The following is a 15,606-nucleotide window of genomic DNA, read 5'->3' on the forward strand; positions in this document are numbered from 1 at the left end:
GATCCCCTATCAATGATGGACGATAACAAAAAATCCAGGACACCGGCAGCTGAACTCCAGAAATCAGCCAACCCGGCTAACATCTGCCAAGCCAACATCAAGAGAGCCACATGCAACTCACGCTCGGGCACACCATGCCAAGCGCACCAAATGACACCACATGGGAACGGAGCAACCTCAATCAGGGGCCAAACCGGCACAAAGCCCACAGAACAACATGACTCCTAGGCTGGAAAATAGCTGCTGTGGATATGATCCGAACAACCACAGGAAACAACGGCAATAGCACTGTAAGTGATACATATATTTATATTCCCATTGGCCTGCACTGTAGAGCCGACACTTTTTGGACGAACCTTTCACTTCTACTACAACTAAATATTCCCGAGATGCCGGAATGCCCGGGGATTGCGCACTGGCAAGTGAAGCCCGAGACCAGATTAAGGTTTTCACCAGCTAGGCATGGCTTGTTCTGCACCTCTGCATACGCTAACATTACTAGAAGCTTCAAGCCGCATGGCTTCCGCGTGTAAAATGGCATAATTAGCAAATGTCTAGGCAAAATACATGAGGTCGTTTTTCTTCTTGCTTTGAACTGTGATTGAAAAAGGCATGTTAACGCCAGGGAACGAATATCGCAAAGGGAGAGGTTGGGATACCTTCTGCTATTCCGCTGTGGAAATGCTCATGGTTTAACTGAGTGGCACCTTCTCGAAGCGCAATCATACCCGCCTCGACACAGACCTAAGAATCAGGCGTTCAGGAAACCATGCGTAAAAAAAGAGAAAAAAAAAAGCAGCTTACAGCTTTCAGTTGGGCACCGTTAAACTCGTCTGTGCTGCGGGCCAATTCCTCGAAGTTGACGCCAAGTCCAACGTTCATCTTCCGTGAGTGAATTTCCATAATACGTGCACGGGCGGTTTCATTCGGTAGAGGGAATTCGATTTTGCGGTCAAGACGACCTGATCGAAGGAGAGCAGGATCCAAAATGTCGATTCGATTGGTGGCAGCGATGACCTGGCAAGGACGTAACCTGATAGTCAGTTGGCAGTAATGGAGAGTAAGAACAGAATTCCACCTTGATTCTTTCGTCGCTTCCAAAGCCATCTAGTTGGTTGAGGAGCTCTAACATGGTCCGCTGAACTTCACGATCGCCACTCTTATCCGAATCAAATCGCTTCGTTCCGATAGCGTCCAACTCGTCAATAAAAATGATAGCGGGCGCTTTCTCCTTTGCCAGCTCGAATGCATCCCGCACAAGCTTGGCACCATCACCAATGAACATCTGAACAAGACTCGGCCCTGCTAGCTTGAGATAGCAAGCGTCTGTCTGTGCCGCACAGGCTCTAGCAAGCAAAGTCTTCCCAGTACCAGGTGGCCCGTACATTAGAACACCTTTCGGGGGTTTGATACCAAGTGTCTTGAACTTATCACCTTGTTGCATGGGAAGGACAATGGCTTCGACGAGCTCTTCAATTTGTTTATCGAGACCGCCTATATCGGTATATTTCTCAGTCGGACGTTCGTCGACTTCCATGGCTTTGACGCGCGAGTCGTATTCAGCTGGGAGGGTATCGAGGACAAGGTAGGAATCTTTGTTCACGCCAATGAGGTCGCCTGGCTTGAGTACGGAAGATGGGACTAATCCGATGAGGGGAAGGAAAATGGTCTAGTAAGAAATTATTCCATTAGATAGTAAACCCGGCAATTCAAGGGTCGATCCCACTTGTCGCGTCGAAGTCTTGATGACAGCACACTTGCCCTTGCGCATAGAGTCAAGGTCTTGGTTTGCGCCATCCTCTTCAACGTCCGGGTCGACATCAAGGATCTTGCAATATGAATGAGTGTCTGACCTGATATAAATAAATAATACATACTCACCTCCACAACATTGCCCACGAGATAAGGCAACACTTTATTTTGTTTTACTTTCTCGCCACTATCTCTTATCTTCTCCTGCATGGCTGCTTGCTCGTGTTGTAACCGTTGCATCTCGGATCTCATCACCTACAAGTCATGCCGAGTTCGTCCGCCAGAACTAGAAGGACAAGCGCACAGCATCACGCACTCGAAGATCGTTATCTATCAACCGTGTCCGCGTCTGAATTTCCTCAGCAGTAGCATTCCTTACATCTTCCGGAATGTCATCCCAAGTTTCCACAGGTGGTTGGTCAGGCGTTGTGTCCATGTGAGAGTCAGAAGAATCGGCAAGCAAAGGGGTGGCTTCGTTTTCTGAATCGGAAGATGAGGAGGACTGTTCACCATTACCATTGGAGGGGGGCTGACTTGGAGGTTCCTGTGATGAAGACATTATGGCAAACAGTCTATCGAGGACGCGTAACACGCTGAATGAATAGGCTGAATTCAATCGGCAAATTCCCTTCTTGGACTCTGAAATTTCGCCCCATCCCAACTGTGCAAAGCACCATTGGTGCGGCTATTTGGACATATGTACCTGAGAAGCAATTGTGTAGGTGACATATCGCCTGCCCCGGTTCCACCCCACCTCGTCAACTCATAGCGTGCCAAACTTGAATTGTGCTGTATTTAAGGTGATTGCCACGGCCCCTAGAACTCAGTTCCATGCTTTGACCTGGAATACACCCGACTAAGACGAATTACCACAAAGGCTCTAAATCATTTAGTTCATGCACGTTCACTCCCCTCCAGAGTAACACCCGAGCAGCTCTATATTGCGAAATCAATACAACAATCCTAGCATCTCATGGTGGAAGGGATTCTGCGTATCTGTCCAAGATGAAAGAACGAACACAATTGTAAGCCGGAAAGACCAATTAGTTTGTCGGAGATATCAACGCACCCCACCAATTCCCCCATGTCTGCCGTATTCTCCATGCTCTTGTTCAACAACGCCGCCGTCCTCTTGATCAGTTCCCCAGTTTCGGACGTCCCGTTCAACATCCCGTTCATGTAGAGCGCTGCTTTCTGCAAAGGTTTATAGCTTTCCCCAGGTCTCACAGCGAACACTGTACGCTTAATGCTACTCTCGATAAGGTGCATCCTCGTGTTCGTGATGAGCCTTGAATGTTCCCATTGCCCAGCATAGGTCAACTCCAACGCGTTGAATAATGTTCGGGCGAAGAAGTAGCAGTTGGTCGCCAAGAGACGATAGCTTTTCGATTCCGGTGCCGTCGATTCCATCGCCAGGCATAGAGGTTGCATAAGTGGATACGAGCTCGAATTGCCCAAGTCGCCGTCTGCCATAAAGTTGTAGTCGAATTGATGAGGGGGTAGGACTGATTCGCCTGCTCGTTGGGCGGCTTCACGGTCTCCGCGAGCACGGTCCAAGTACCACATATTATCAGGAATGAGAAGAGTCTTTATGATCCTTTGACGCTTCATGAATGGGAGTGCGCTAAGGTCCGTAGGGGCTTTGGGACATGGCATGATGATAACGCGATCTTCTGCCGGACCGGGATTGAAAACCTTCATTGCATCTGAGATTGTCATCTCCGCGATGTCTTGGCTCCTCAATGTTCAAACGACCAAAGTGAACCAATAACGAAATCAAACGATCGGAATTAGCTCGATGTATTTTACTCACTTCTTTTGCTCGGGAGAGGTCCCAGATCTCTCCATGATGATCCTCCAACTAGTGAACATGGCCCCGATCCCGGCTTCCACTGTTCCGGCGCCTTTTCCCTTCCCTGCCTCCCCACCGGCTACCTCACTACCCCCATCAGCCTGCAACGGCCCCCAAACGTGCAAAATCAAACTCTCGTGAAACCCTCTTTTCGCCTCCGTACTCTTCACCAAATCCACACGTCTAATGGCGGTTAGACGTCTATAAGGTGAGGAGAGTAACCATTGACAGAAAATTTCCACCGACATTTGACGTTGGTCGGGCATTCGTACACTGGTCTCCCCTTACGTACACGGAAAGGCCAGAAGACCATATTTCGGCTTTGAGACGAAAGGAGGGGCAAGCGCTGCCAAGAAGACTAACTTACGAGCAACCGTTCGGGAGAATCGTACGCCCATTTGGAGGCAGGACTGATGACTATGATCGCTAGAAACTACTGTGAGTGTCTTATGGTACCGGGGCTATGGTCAACGTGAGGGAAAGGTGGGAATGCGCGCAATGATGAGGCAGTGAGGCACGCTGGGCACGAGAATGATTAATTGTCCCCTTGGGCTGTCCAACAATGCTGATCCTCGGGTAGCGCAACAACCGACCGAGTTAGAGGGCCACAATAACCCCTGACTTCCCACTGCATGCACTGCGACACATGGAAGCACGCTGTGTGGCCATGCTCGCGCGCGTGGGACCAGAAATCGTGCATGAGGCTTCTCTAGCCGATGATATCACGAACCTCATGTATTGTTCAAGTAAACGTAAACTCCATTTTACTTATGTAAATAATATTACGAAGTCAGAGAGGCTCAGGGAGTCGGCCTGCTTAAACTCCATGCTTCACGCCAATACAGTTCCGGGCTAATATCAGCTCACTCGCCTTCACTTTGCTCATTAAGCGATTGAGGGCATAATTAAGTCCAGAACGGGGATGTACATATGTTCGAGAGGTCCAGCTAGGGTCACTCAGCATTCCGGCCCGACCTGTAGTACGTGAACTGATAAAATTATGTTTGTTTCCATAGTCAGGTGCACTGACTTTGACAGCGAGCAAACCAAAATGGTAAGAAGGGAAAATCCAAGACACCTCAACATCAACAACGGTGAGATACCCTCAGCGTACCGTGTACGTAACGCTTGGAATCTCAATAGGGGTGTTGGGTGTCGATTCCCGGATTCGATCAAGGAATCACCTTGTATGCATGCATGCAGCTATGTAGCAGCACGGTGATGGATTGGCAAACGCTCCAGGGAACCAATATTATTTTTTTCTTTCACCAGCAAGCATCTTCATGGAATGGCCTGGAAATATACGATCAAGTGTTATATATGGGACTTGACCTGCCTCAAACCGATCTCCTGCCCAGAAACAAGTCGTCGCCCCCAACCGATCAGTGATCATAATTACAGTGGGCCGTGGTGCGCGGGGAGCTAGTTCGGAAACAATGTTGATTTTTCTTTCACATATAGCTGTACTGTGCATATGTCGTCCGCTTTTGGTGAAAGATGGAAGACTAGTCTAGCTGGGCAGCTGAGCCAGGGAATTCGTTCGGATTGCAGGTCGCACACATGCAGGGATGCAAAGTCTATGCTAGCTATGCATTTGGACATTGCTATCAACTATGAATCGTCCACAATCTACTGTTAATTCTGCTGTTTTCAGCCTCAACAGGTATATATTCCAAACAACATTCCGTGTATGCCCCGCCGGTATGATTCAATTCCCATGGCTTCCTTTGATAGTTGTACGTGTATACATGTAACGTTGGCGTGAGCTAGTGAACATGACAACAGTCGTTGGAAAGCAAAAATGACGATCGAAAGCGAGGAGCAGGTATCAGACAGTTGTAGTTATGGTATACGATCACAAGGATTCTGTACTAGCCAGGGAAAGGAGTTAAGAGGGGGATGACGACGACGACGACTCGCGCGCGACGCAGACTACCAATCAATGGGCAGGAAAGGGAAAGAAAAGAATGGAAAGAGGAAAAGAAAGAAGGAAAAGGGAATAAACACAGTTGAAAAGTAAAGCAAGCACACGAGTCAACGGTGACTACCTCGCAAGAAGAAGAAAAAAAAGTGGAAACGTCGCAAGCAACGAACAACTTATCAACACCAAAACCGACGAATAAGAATACCACCAATCAATGGCAACGAGAGAGAAAAAAAAGCCAATCGATCGATAGGGCCTTTGCTCCCCTGGCTTTCACCGCATTTCGCGAGACATCCAAGCTCTCCTCCTCCCATGATGTCTCTTCTCCAACCAGAACTCGTCATCTCCAGCAACATCAGCAGTCCTCTTAGGATGCATCGCCGAACGAGTCATCGTATTCGATTCGTGCTCACTACAATCCCCCACATCATGCAGATGTGTAGGAACAGAGGCGTGACTGGTGGTCGTGTGGTTGTGAGTGGGCATGTGCGTAGGCTTCACGTGCAGAACGGAATTCCGAATGGACTCGATGATCGAACTGGTGGGTATCGGATCGGGCTTGCCATTCTTTCCAAGAGGGACGGTAAGCGTTAACGTAACGACGGTGTAGGAGGGTGTGTGGGATCCTTTGTGGGAGACGGATGTGAACACGGGAGTCGAAGAAGTGATGGTGGTAGTAGCATTGTTACCAACGTTCAGAGGAACACCAATGGACGTGGTAGGGAGGGACTTGACCACAGCAGTACTCATCTTCTTCGATGGCGTCGTGCTAGTATTCTTATCTCCTCCCCCATTACCCAAACCTCCACCAGTGCCCAAAAGAGACACAAGGGGAGGACCAGGGAACTTGCCAGCATAATTAAACCCAGCTTGATAAACGTCAACTAGAATACCAGGATCACTAGCTTTATAGGCCCCAGGGAACATGGTGGTCGGCACGGTCGAAAGAGCCGAGGTCGAGGCTTTCCCACCTGATATGCTCAACTGCATACAAGAAGGGTAGAATTCAGCTCCACCTGAACTCTGAGCACGGTGAAGGGCGATCAACTCGGATCTGAGGAGGTATTGACCATCTGGTAGACCGGTAGGGATTTGAACGCTGTAGGGTTCCCCATTGAAGAGATCCTTCATGTACCAATCGCCTCCGGGACTTTTCTGACCCAATTCTGAGATCTTGAACCACTTGTTGGACGTCCCCTTATCGGTTTTGCAGTCGTTGTTTTCACAGAGGGCCATGTAGGTCATGATGGGGCCCATAAAATGAATCCAGTGGGCAGTGTACGAATTTGCCCACTACATCAACCGGTTGAAGGAGCGCGACAGGGTGCATACAATGCGAACAAGAGGATGGAAGTGGTCAGCGTGTTGATACATGATCCGCTGGGAAAGATGGAGGGGGGAGACAAGAGGCTTACCAAGATCTTAAGGTTCGAGCCAGGCTTAGCGGGCGCAACTTCGGGGGCGGGACCTGTTGAATAACCACATGACATGTCCATCGAAGTCGGATCGGTAACAGGACCATTTTGGGAGACTTGACGAATCATAGTGTCCATAGGAGGACCACCAGGAAGGGCACCTTTATAGCTCTGGCCATCGATAGTCACTTGAAGGACACCACCATGAGCGGAGACAGCTTGAAACGAAGAGAATAACGCGATGGCGCCGAGAAATACACGGGAGGTGGTTGGGAGCATGGTGAGTTGGGAAACGGGTGTTGTAAAAAAAAAAAAAACAAGAAATATGGTCTGTAGTTGGGGCGCGAGCCGATCAGAGAGAGTGGCTTGATACAACAAGAGTGCAAGTGCGGAGGGAGAGGCGTGCGGCGCTGTTCAAAAGAAAGGAAGAGAAAGAGCAAGCAAAGCAAGACGAATGGAGAAGGGAGGTGAGAAGGAGGTGAGTGGAAGGGTGAGTTGGAAAGAACAAGCAAAAGGAGGCAACGGGCCTGATCTTAAATACGGTATCACCGAAAATATTGAAGCAGGTGGGGGGTTACGTGGAATTCATACGGTCACAAAAAGGAGCGGGAATCGATTCCCTTATTCCCTTTTGTGTGGCCGTTGATGTGACTGAGACAGAAACATGATCTTCGAACAAAGACAAGAAAGACTCTCTTTGTTGTAGCCAGAACCCCTCCATCCTATAGTGATCCTATCATCAAGCCAACAAACTAGCACTTCCCTCAGCGTACCTCAGGCATGTAGCTCATCGCAGTCGCCGGCGAATGCCCCGGGGACGTTGCCCCACAAAAAGGACCCATTGATTACGTAACCAACTAATGCCTTGTTGCCATCGATTGAATGGTCACCGAGGTTGGAACCATTCGACCGCTTTGGCCATCAGGAGGAAAACGCATTGGTGGAAGAAAAAAACAATGTAGGTCAATGTGGCTCCATCAATTAAGTTTTCGTTGGCCTCAGTCGAACAAAATCCGCGAATTTGCCGCCCGGTATTGGTGGTTAATAAGGTTGACGACGATATTGTAATTAAGCTACTTGGCCTTTGAGAAATGACTGGATCACGTCTGGGTGCGGGGGTTGTAACCACTTCACACTATAATACCGAGAAAAATTTAACGTTGCTACACACTGATGATGGACGCTGGTGACCTGCCTACTGCGATCGACAAGGTGATCGACTGCCGTCGGACATGGAGCGCGTTACCATCACATCAGCGGCGCCCAACGACGCCACCTTGATTCGGGCTGTCCCCCGCGCGTGTCCCCACCGTCATCTGGCGCACATATTATTAATGTATATACATCTATGAACCACGGCGATCTTTCCAGCCTACCTCGCCACATGTGCAGACAAAATCTTCGCCACCTCTTCAATATTCGTAGTCTAGGAAGAAAAAAATAAATGTCATTGAGAGGACAGAAAAATTTGAGAGTGCAGTCGAGATAGACATACCTTTTGCCCTCCTTTCCGTGTGGGGGGTTCGGTGACTTTAAGTGTCTTGAACGCAGGTTCAAAGTTAATACCGAGATCGGAAGGTGTGATTTTCTCTATAGGCTTCTTTTTGGCCTTCATGATGTTTGGCAGAGAGGCGAAGCGGGGCTCTAAGGTAAGACAAGAGAAAAGGAAAAGGTACCTCTCAGCATTCTTTTTCGGTAGGGGCCAAAGCAAGAACGAGCAAGACACGCTCACCATTCAATCTAGCCCCAAAGAGGAGCAAGGCAAGTTTCAGCCAGTCGTCAGCCAACTTCATCGGTTGATCGCGTGGTCGCGTTTCCGCGCTCCATTCGCCCCACACAAAGATGGAAACACGGTAAAGCTCACCAACTCACCTCAAGTCCGTAGTGATAACAACAGGCAACCTAACGCTCAATTCCTCCGCTCCACCATCCACCTCTCTCATGATATCCACACCTTGTCCATCCTCCCTCACGTCCACTCTGCTCACGAACGTAGCTTGTCCCCATCCTAACAATCCAGCGAGAATCTGTCCCGTCTGCCCTGCATCATCATCGATAGCCTGTTTACCCATAATCACCAGATCCACTTTCTCTTTCTCCTTCCCTTCTCCTCCTTGCTGCTGCTTTTGTATGATAGCTTGAATGACCTTGGCGACGGTGAGAGGTTCAGGCAAAGGATTCGATTCAGCCGTTTCGACATGAATAGCCGAATCGGCGCCTAGGGCGAGGGCCGTACGGAGCGTTTCAGCGGATTTGGGAGGTCCGATGGTGAGTGCCGTGATGTTGGTGATCGGGAAAGGAGAGTTGGATTTTTGGGCACGCTCGCGGAGGCGAACGCCTTCTTCTATAGCTGTATTTTTGGTATTTCAATGTGGTCATGGGAGGAGAATGGAGAATGTGTAAGTTGAGGAATTCGAGAAAGGGCATTTTGGCGGTTTGCGCACTATGAGCGTACCTATCTCATCGAATGGGTTCTAAAAAAGAGAAGTCATAGTTTGATAGCACAAAAAGCTTAGACCACTAACAGTAAAGAAAGAACGTACAAAACGGAACTCACCATCGAATGTTTAACATTTGTATCAACCCCCGTCTGTGCTGCGTTCACGCGAATCTTCACAGCATAATCTACACACCTTCAACAACAGAAGAAGTTTGTTCCACAAGTAATTTTAAGAGCAGAATCAGTGATTCTTGGAGTTTAATTGGGGTATAGATACAGATCGTACCGCTTGACGGGGACGAGGACCCGTAAGTTGAGGATTGGAGTTGGACGCATCAGTCGGAAGAAATAAAGCCACAGCCGTGAGAAAACCCAATTGTACGTGGCTATGCGGATTGTTGATCTGCCCGAATTTTATTATCTTCTACAAGGCATGGGAACCTTCGGTGTCGCCACAGATGATTTGAGTTCGGCATCAGCACTGTGATATCTTCCCTTTTCCGGACTCTTGACAGGGCTGTGTACAGTTGACCATGAGCAAACACATCATTTCTGCCATCAATGACTACGAGTTCAAATTTGAGGCCCTGACATGAATTAAATGTGGTGGCATATGTCAATTTGAGTGGAAATTGTTTTCTTTGCACTGTGAAGTTCAGCCAGGGAGGTTGAAAGTCAAAGAGGATGGATGGATGGATGGATGGATTCATTTTAAAGTATGTAACCGTGCCTATCGGCATATGCCGTACTATAGTGACTCGGGTGAAAAAAATTTGGAGAACATAAGGATGTGAAGAAAGGAATTTGTTTGACCTAGGAAGTATGAGACATTGAGTAATCAATGGTGTGAAGGAGAATAAAGTGAGATGAAGCAATAACACATAAAGGGGCATGCGACCCTGCACTGAGATTGAACAATGGGTGAGGGAGAATGGAGGTGGAAAGAAGTTGGATAGAGAAAAGGACATGCGACCCCCAGTGTTGGGGTCGCATGGCTACTGTGTGCCTATGGTTAAGTCAATGTTTGAGTGCACAGTTCTTGCAGGTGAGTTGGATGGTGCTTTCATGGGTTTATGTCACAGTAGGCTGGTGAATGTTCCAGTGGCAGCAAAAGGCAATGGGTGTTGGTGGCATCTTGCTCATGCATGTTGAATAAAGGCATGTGGCAGATAGGCCTTTGGTAGAAGGGGTAGTGGAGAGAAATGAAAGTGTTGGGGTGATGGCAGGACTTGAACCTGCACTCCTCTGGCCTGCCCATGGACTTATGGAGGTGTGAGGTCTCTGGGTAGCTCAGCACACAGGGCCGTAAGTGATACAAGTATGTGTATTTTACGGTGGTGTGTAAGCAGTTACCTGGAGGTTCCCGCTTACCCACATGACTATATGTATCTAATTACATGTGGCTTGGGGTTCGGGGCTATTGCCCTGACATTCTCCCCCCTTGTGTTGCATTTGCGACGCATACAAGGTTGATAGTGAATAACACAAAGTTTTAATAATTGATTTACATTGAGTTTGAAATTATCAATGATTGTTTTTGTTGTTGCCACTTTAAAGTGGGTGATTTTTGTACATGTTGGTGAAGGAGAGAGAAACAGTTTAAGGAATAAGTGAGTGTGGGCCATCACTTTGAAGTGAACAGCGATACATGGGTATCGCAGGGAGAAAAGTAGTGGAGTTTGTTGAAAATGAATTTTGACCCAAAGGTTGTATGTCTTTGGTGTTCCTCACTTGTTCCATGAGGGTTTGTGTGTAAGTGGTGTTTACACACGAGCGGTGGTGGATGTGGGTCTTTTGATGGAGTAGAGATTTCCGCAATTGTTACTTGTGGTTCCTCGCATACAGTATTGTGTGCGGGGCCTCGAGTTGGGGGAAGGTGTTTTCACGGGCGCCTCGATGGTGTATTACTGTGTCACTTTCCCTTTTCTCAAGGGTGGAGTCATTGCCCCGGAGGAGGGTTTTCCTCTGGGTTGTTCATCTGGACATCCGATTGCTGCATCGGATGCGATGATGTAGCCTGGGCTACATTGTCGGGCTGTGGGCTCAACGAAGTGGGCGCTCCCTGGGTGGGAGCGGGTTGTTGTGTTCCTGAGCTACTTGGCTCAGGTGTGGAGTACGGTGTCACGACCCGACATATCCATCACTTCTGTCAACGTGTCCTAGTGCCACTTGGCCCATTCCTCCTGCTATCATCATCATCCATCCACCCACCCGTCCACCCGTCACCCTCATCCACACTTCCTCCCTCGCACACGTACCTTCCAACCTAGGTTGCCTGCTTCATTGTTGTCCGCTTGCCAGCCGGATGGCTTGCTAGACGGCCGGATGGCCTTTTCTCTTTTGTCTGCTTGCGGACTATTGTTCCTCCTTTTGTTCCTTGCTTGCCTTTTGTTGACCAAGTTTGCCGATATTAACTATTTGTTCCTTTCTTCATTCATGAATATCGCGCTTGATCTGCCACTCCTTCCGGGCCGGTCTCATTTAGTTACTTGTGTTTATAACGCGTGTAGGTTACACCGGATGTACCTCAGTTCGTATATCGACTTGGATTCCCCCTCTAGACTCCTCTCTTCATTGTAAGGCTCCTGTCCGAAATTGGGACACCAACATAAGAACGAAGCGCAGCGCTCCACCCGAGTCGCTGAAGCTAAAGTCCTGCCCCTCCGACCTTACGAGTCCGGACAACTTTGCGCACCTCACGGGTCACCCGGATACGCGTCTGACACGTTCCTGACAGTATATATGAACTCAAATCGCTCTTACATTCTTTCCTTGCTCTATCATTGTTTCACTGAACTATGTCTAGAGCTTATCAGACCTGTTCACAGATGCGCACTGAACCTGGTTCTTCTAGGCTTCCAGGTCTCGGGACACTTGAAGAACTTTTGTGCAGACACGATCTAGACCCTTCTGAACGTCCGCCATTCCAAAGCTTTACGGCCAACCATGACGTCCCTACCTCCTCCACTCCAGCACCCTCCCATTGATCTTGTCGTTCAATATTCCAAGACCATGACGAGGCTGCTGTTGAGAGAGACGTCGACCTGGATAGCCAAGCTGATGACTATGACCCCGAAGCTTCTCGTAACCCTACTCCATGTCCTGATCCCGCTAATCCTCTAGACCCACCAGACGCCCCACCCAACTGTGGTAATGGTGGTGGTGACGGTGATGGTGGTGGTGGTGATGATGGTGGTGATGATCCGCCTGAGGATCAGCTGCTGGATGACCCGGGTAGCTGTGTGTTGGCTGTTATAGGAATGGAGTCTCTCGCGACTGTGTCGACTGAATGTCCACCACAGCGGGCCCTCCTTCTCCATATCCTCCCTTCTCTTTGTTACCTTCTCCCCACTTCCCCCCTTTCTTACACGTTCACTCCGCGCTAAGCTTTCCCTTATCAGGTTTTGGTGCTGGCTGGATTATTTATTCTATTTCGCGAGATTTCTCACGATCATTTCTTATTCAATAGTTAGTGTCACGTTCATGTACGGCAACAGCCGAAAAGATGAAACCTAACAAATAACACACCATCCTCTTCTGTGCAACAACTGTAAACCTCCTTGTGCCAACACTGTATCGTCTGTGTAAGATTGTGTATGTCTCAGTCACCATCTATATGGGTCATCCCTGCCGAGGTTGACGACTCTAGCCATGGATCATCGAGTTCGCGCGCGACTCAACTCAGGTATGCACGAACACCTTTTGTTACAACTCACGTCGCTCGCCCAGGTACTGGGCTCACATCTGTCTCACCTTATGGTGAGCATCTGGTTAACTCTATGGACGGATTGGTATTCGATACAAGCCCGTTCCCCTCATTGCCGGTATGCTCTCGCGAGTGCCAAGTAGCCGTCGAACCCACCACGTGTTGCTCGACCTATGATCGACTAACCCCTCCGTCACCGGTACGCTCTTACGAGCGCCAAGTACCCATTGACACATATACAGACCATTCAGCAGATGAACGGTCTCATACCTTGTTGCCGGTACGCCCATCTGGGCGCCAAGTATCCATCAACCAAACCTCTAGCAGCTCCCTCAAGGAGCTAGAACATCACTTGTTGCCGGTACACCCAATTGGGTGCCAAGTACCCATCAACCAATTCTCAGGAAGCTCCCTCAAGGAGCCGTTATCTCACTTGTTACTGGTACACTCCCTCGAGTGCCAAGTACCCGCTAGCCCTGTGTCCTCGACTAGTCCCGTTCTGGACATTCTCTCAACCTGTGATCCTATACACCCACGCACGGTACGCTCACGTAACGAGTGCCAAGTATCCGTCGTAACAGACTCCCATTCACTGCGAGGTTGCAGCTTTCTGTCAAAAGCTCCAAGGCTATCGGACAATTCTAATTACACGACTAAGCCACCCTACATACATGAGGTGGACAATTCCAAGTCGTTTATAAGGACAGAAAGAAATGGATTGCCCTTAACACATTTCTTTAACATTGGCCCAGTTGATGGACGCTATTGCCACCCTGGCCCGTTCAACCACTGCCACTCGTCAACCTCCAGACCCCAGCCGTAGGACAAAGCTTCGTGAGCCTGACCAATTTGATGGTACTGACCCTCAGAAACTCCATACCTTCCTTGTTCAGTGTGAACTCAACTTCCAGAACCGCCCCAAGCGTTTGTCAACGAGCGTACGAAAGTCATCTACGCCATGTCATTCCTCAAGGGGATTGCTCTGAGTTGGTTCAAGCCTGAACTTCTTCACAGTAACCTGAATCACCGTCCACGCTGGATGGACGACTAGGAACTCTTCGTCCGAGAACTCGAAGAGAACTTCGGCCCGCACAACCCATTTGGTGATGCTGAACGACGTCTGAGTACCCTGACTATGTCGGATAATCACAGAATCACCAAGTACGTCGTCGAGTTTAATCGCAATGCTTCACAGTTACCTGGATATGGTGAGGTTGTGTTACGGGGATGGGGGAAATTCCCCATTCCTCGATCCGTTCTTATAGTGGGAAGACGAAAGTCATGTCTAGTTCGTACCATAACTGGAAGTGTAATCGATGAGTGATCCCAGTCTGACCTGGGAGTGGACGATCGAATTCCCATCGATCGCGATGGGTGATGTAGTGAGCTATTAAGGGATTGATGATTGATAGTCGGAGATATCAGGACAGATGGGTCAGCCACAGATACTTGGCGCTCCTCAATGGAGCGTACCGTGTGCGAGGTCGCGACTGGTGAGATGGGTGAGAGCTTCGCGTAGTTGCCATCGGGTACTTGGCGTTCGCAGTGCGAACGTACCGGTAGCGGGTTGATATCGTAGGCATGCAATGAGGGCTGACTATTAGGGCCTTCGGTGACTTGGCGTTCCCAAGGGGAACGTACCGTTGGTGGGGACATATGATGACTGGCAAAGGAAGAAACAGACGGTGGATGGGCGGCTACTTGGCGTTCGCGTAGCGAACGTGCCGGCATCGCGGGTAAGTGGGCCTCATAGTGTTCACGATCACCATGATCGTGATGGGACGTCGTATGTTGAGTACTGGGGGAGAGCGGAGTGATGAAGACCCATAGGGTACAGGTTCAATAGGACGATACACATGTCGAGAGTCTTCGACTCTCGACTTCGAGTTCTCGCGGCGAGGGCCGTTAGAGGACTCGATATAACCAGACTTATAAGACATATTGAGAGTTGTACAGTCACACAGGTTCAGTTGAGTCACAGGGAGGGTTGTTACAGAAGACGGTACACGAGACAGTTGTAGAGCAGTTGTTAGTTAGCGGGAACCGCCTTCGGCGGTTTCCGTACAAGACGCATGACTATCTACAAATGGTAAGGTCGTGGGAAATCCCGCGAAACACAAATAACCTCGGCCAGCACCAAAACCCCAGTTGGGGAAAGCTTTGCACGAGGGGGGGGAAAGGGGTAGAACGGATAAGGAGGATGGGGTATCAGGATAGAGGACGGAAGGGAGAAAGAGGGGAGGAACGATAATGAGGAGAAGTCTTTGACCATGTGACGGATATGGTCGTTGGAGACTCCGTATCCGTAACATCGCCCCCCAGTCTCCTAACGACCATGACGCGGTCCCCGAGGGGCGTATCTCCGCGGGTCGTCTCTCCATGGTGACCGGCTTCTCGAGCCCTTGTGATAGGAATCCGGATGGAGGGTATCGTATTGAGCTCCACCAGAGGAGGATGGGTGCGGATCCGATCCCGGGTACTGCACGGGCGGGGGTAGGGCCGGCCCACAGGAGGAGG

The 15,606-nt window shown here is 49.4% G+C and overlaps 4 protein-coding genes across 4 annotated transcripts; all 4 read right to left on the minus strand.

Moving 5' to 3' along the window:
- Nucleotides 1-554: 554 nt before the first annotated feature.
- EI90DRAFT_2921807 (26S proteasome subunit P45) lies at nucleotides 555-2,188 on the minus strand (the record flags this gene model as incomplete). The annotated part of the gene is made up of 7 exons (XM_039054783.1): nucleotides 555-595; nucleotides 660-744; nucleotides 805-1,017; nucleotides 1,079-1,669; nucleotides 1,727-1,828; nucleotides 1,882-2,007; nucleotides 2,069-2,188. 7 exons carry the CDS (start codon nucleotides 2,186-2,188, stop codon nucleotides 555-557), a joined length of 1,278 nt encoding a protein of 425 aa, XP_038915596.1.
- A 380-nt stretch (nucleotides 2,189-2,568) lies between these two features.
- Nucleotides 2,569-3,867, minus strand: EI90DRAFT_3060148 (uncharacterized protein). The gene is made up of 2 exons (XM_039060473.1): nucleotides 2,822-3,867; nucleotides 2,569-2,748 (listed from the first exon to the last, which is right to left on the minus strand). The coding sequence occupies exons 1-2, from the start codon at nucleotides 3,469-3,471 to the stop codon at nucleotides 2,724-2,726; spliced, it is 675 nt and encodes a 224-aa protein (XP_038915597.1). The 5' UTR covers nucleotides 3,472-3,867; the 3' UTR covers nucleotides 2,569-2,723.
- A 2,474-nt stretch (nucleotides 3,868-6,341) lies between these two features.
- On the minus strand, nucleotides 6,342-7,222 carry EI90DRAFT_2921942 (glycoside hydrolase; the record flags this gene model as incomplete). Its single annotated transcript, XM_039054785.1, has 2 exons — nucleotides 6,342-6,821; nucleotides 6,944-7,222. Coding segments are annotated over 2 exons (759 nt in total), but the record flags the coding sequence as incomplete, so codon positions are not given.
- A 643-nt stretch (nucleotides 7,223-7,865) lies between these two features.
- EI90DRAFT_3289775 (electron transfer flavoprotein, beta subunit) lies at nucleotides 7,866-9,929 on the minus strand. The gene is given in 9 exon segments (XM_039067186.1): nucleotides 7,866-8,035; nucleotides 8,055-8,259; nucleotides 8,320-8,369; nucleotides 8,439-8,587; nucleotides 8,676-8,683; nucleotides 8,816-9,293; nucleotides 9,399-9,417; nucleotides 9,501-9,576; nucleotides 9,670-9,929. The coding sequence occupies 8 exon segments, from the start codon at nucleotides 9,717-9,719 to the stop codon at nucleotides 8,256-8,258; spliced, it is 834 nt and encodes a 277-aa protein (XP_038915599.1). The 5' UTR covers nucleotides 9,720-9,929; the 3' UTR covers nucleotides 7,866-8,035; nucleotides 8,055-8,255.
- Nucleotides 9,930-15,606: the final 5,677 nt, after the last annotated feature.

Source organism: Cantharellus anzutake (assembly GCF_015039405.1).
Source record: "Cantharellus anzutake strain C23 chromosome Unknown EI90scaffold_26, whole genome shotgun sequence".
Classification (NCBI taxonomy): Eukaryota; Fungi; Basidiomycota; class Agaricomycetes; order Cantharellales; family Hydnaceae; genus Cantharellus; species Cantharellus anzutake.

Coding starts and splice junctions, on each gene's coding strand:
- EI90DRAFT_3060148 (XM_039060473.1), bottom strand. CDS start 3,471: ATGACAATCTCAGATGCAATGAAGGTTTTCAATCCCGGTCCGGCAGAA. Junction 2,749..2,821: donor GACATGGGGGAATTGGTGGG/GTGCGTTGATAT, acceptor CATCTTGGACAG/ATACGCAGAATCCCTTCCAC.
- EI90DRAFT_3289775 (XM_039067186.1), bottom strand. CDS start 9,719: ATGCGTCCAACTCCAATCCTCAACTTACGGGTCCTCGTCCCCGTCAAG. Junction 9,577..9,669: donor GTCCTCGTCCCCGTCAAGCG/GTACGATCTGTA, acceptor CTGTTGTTGAAG/GTGTGTAGATTATGCTGTGA. Junction 8,370..8,438: donor CACGGAAAGGAGGGCAAAAG/GTATGTCTATCT, acceptor TTTTCTTCCTAG/ACTACGAATATTGAAGAGGT.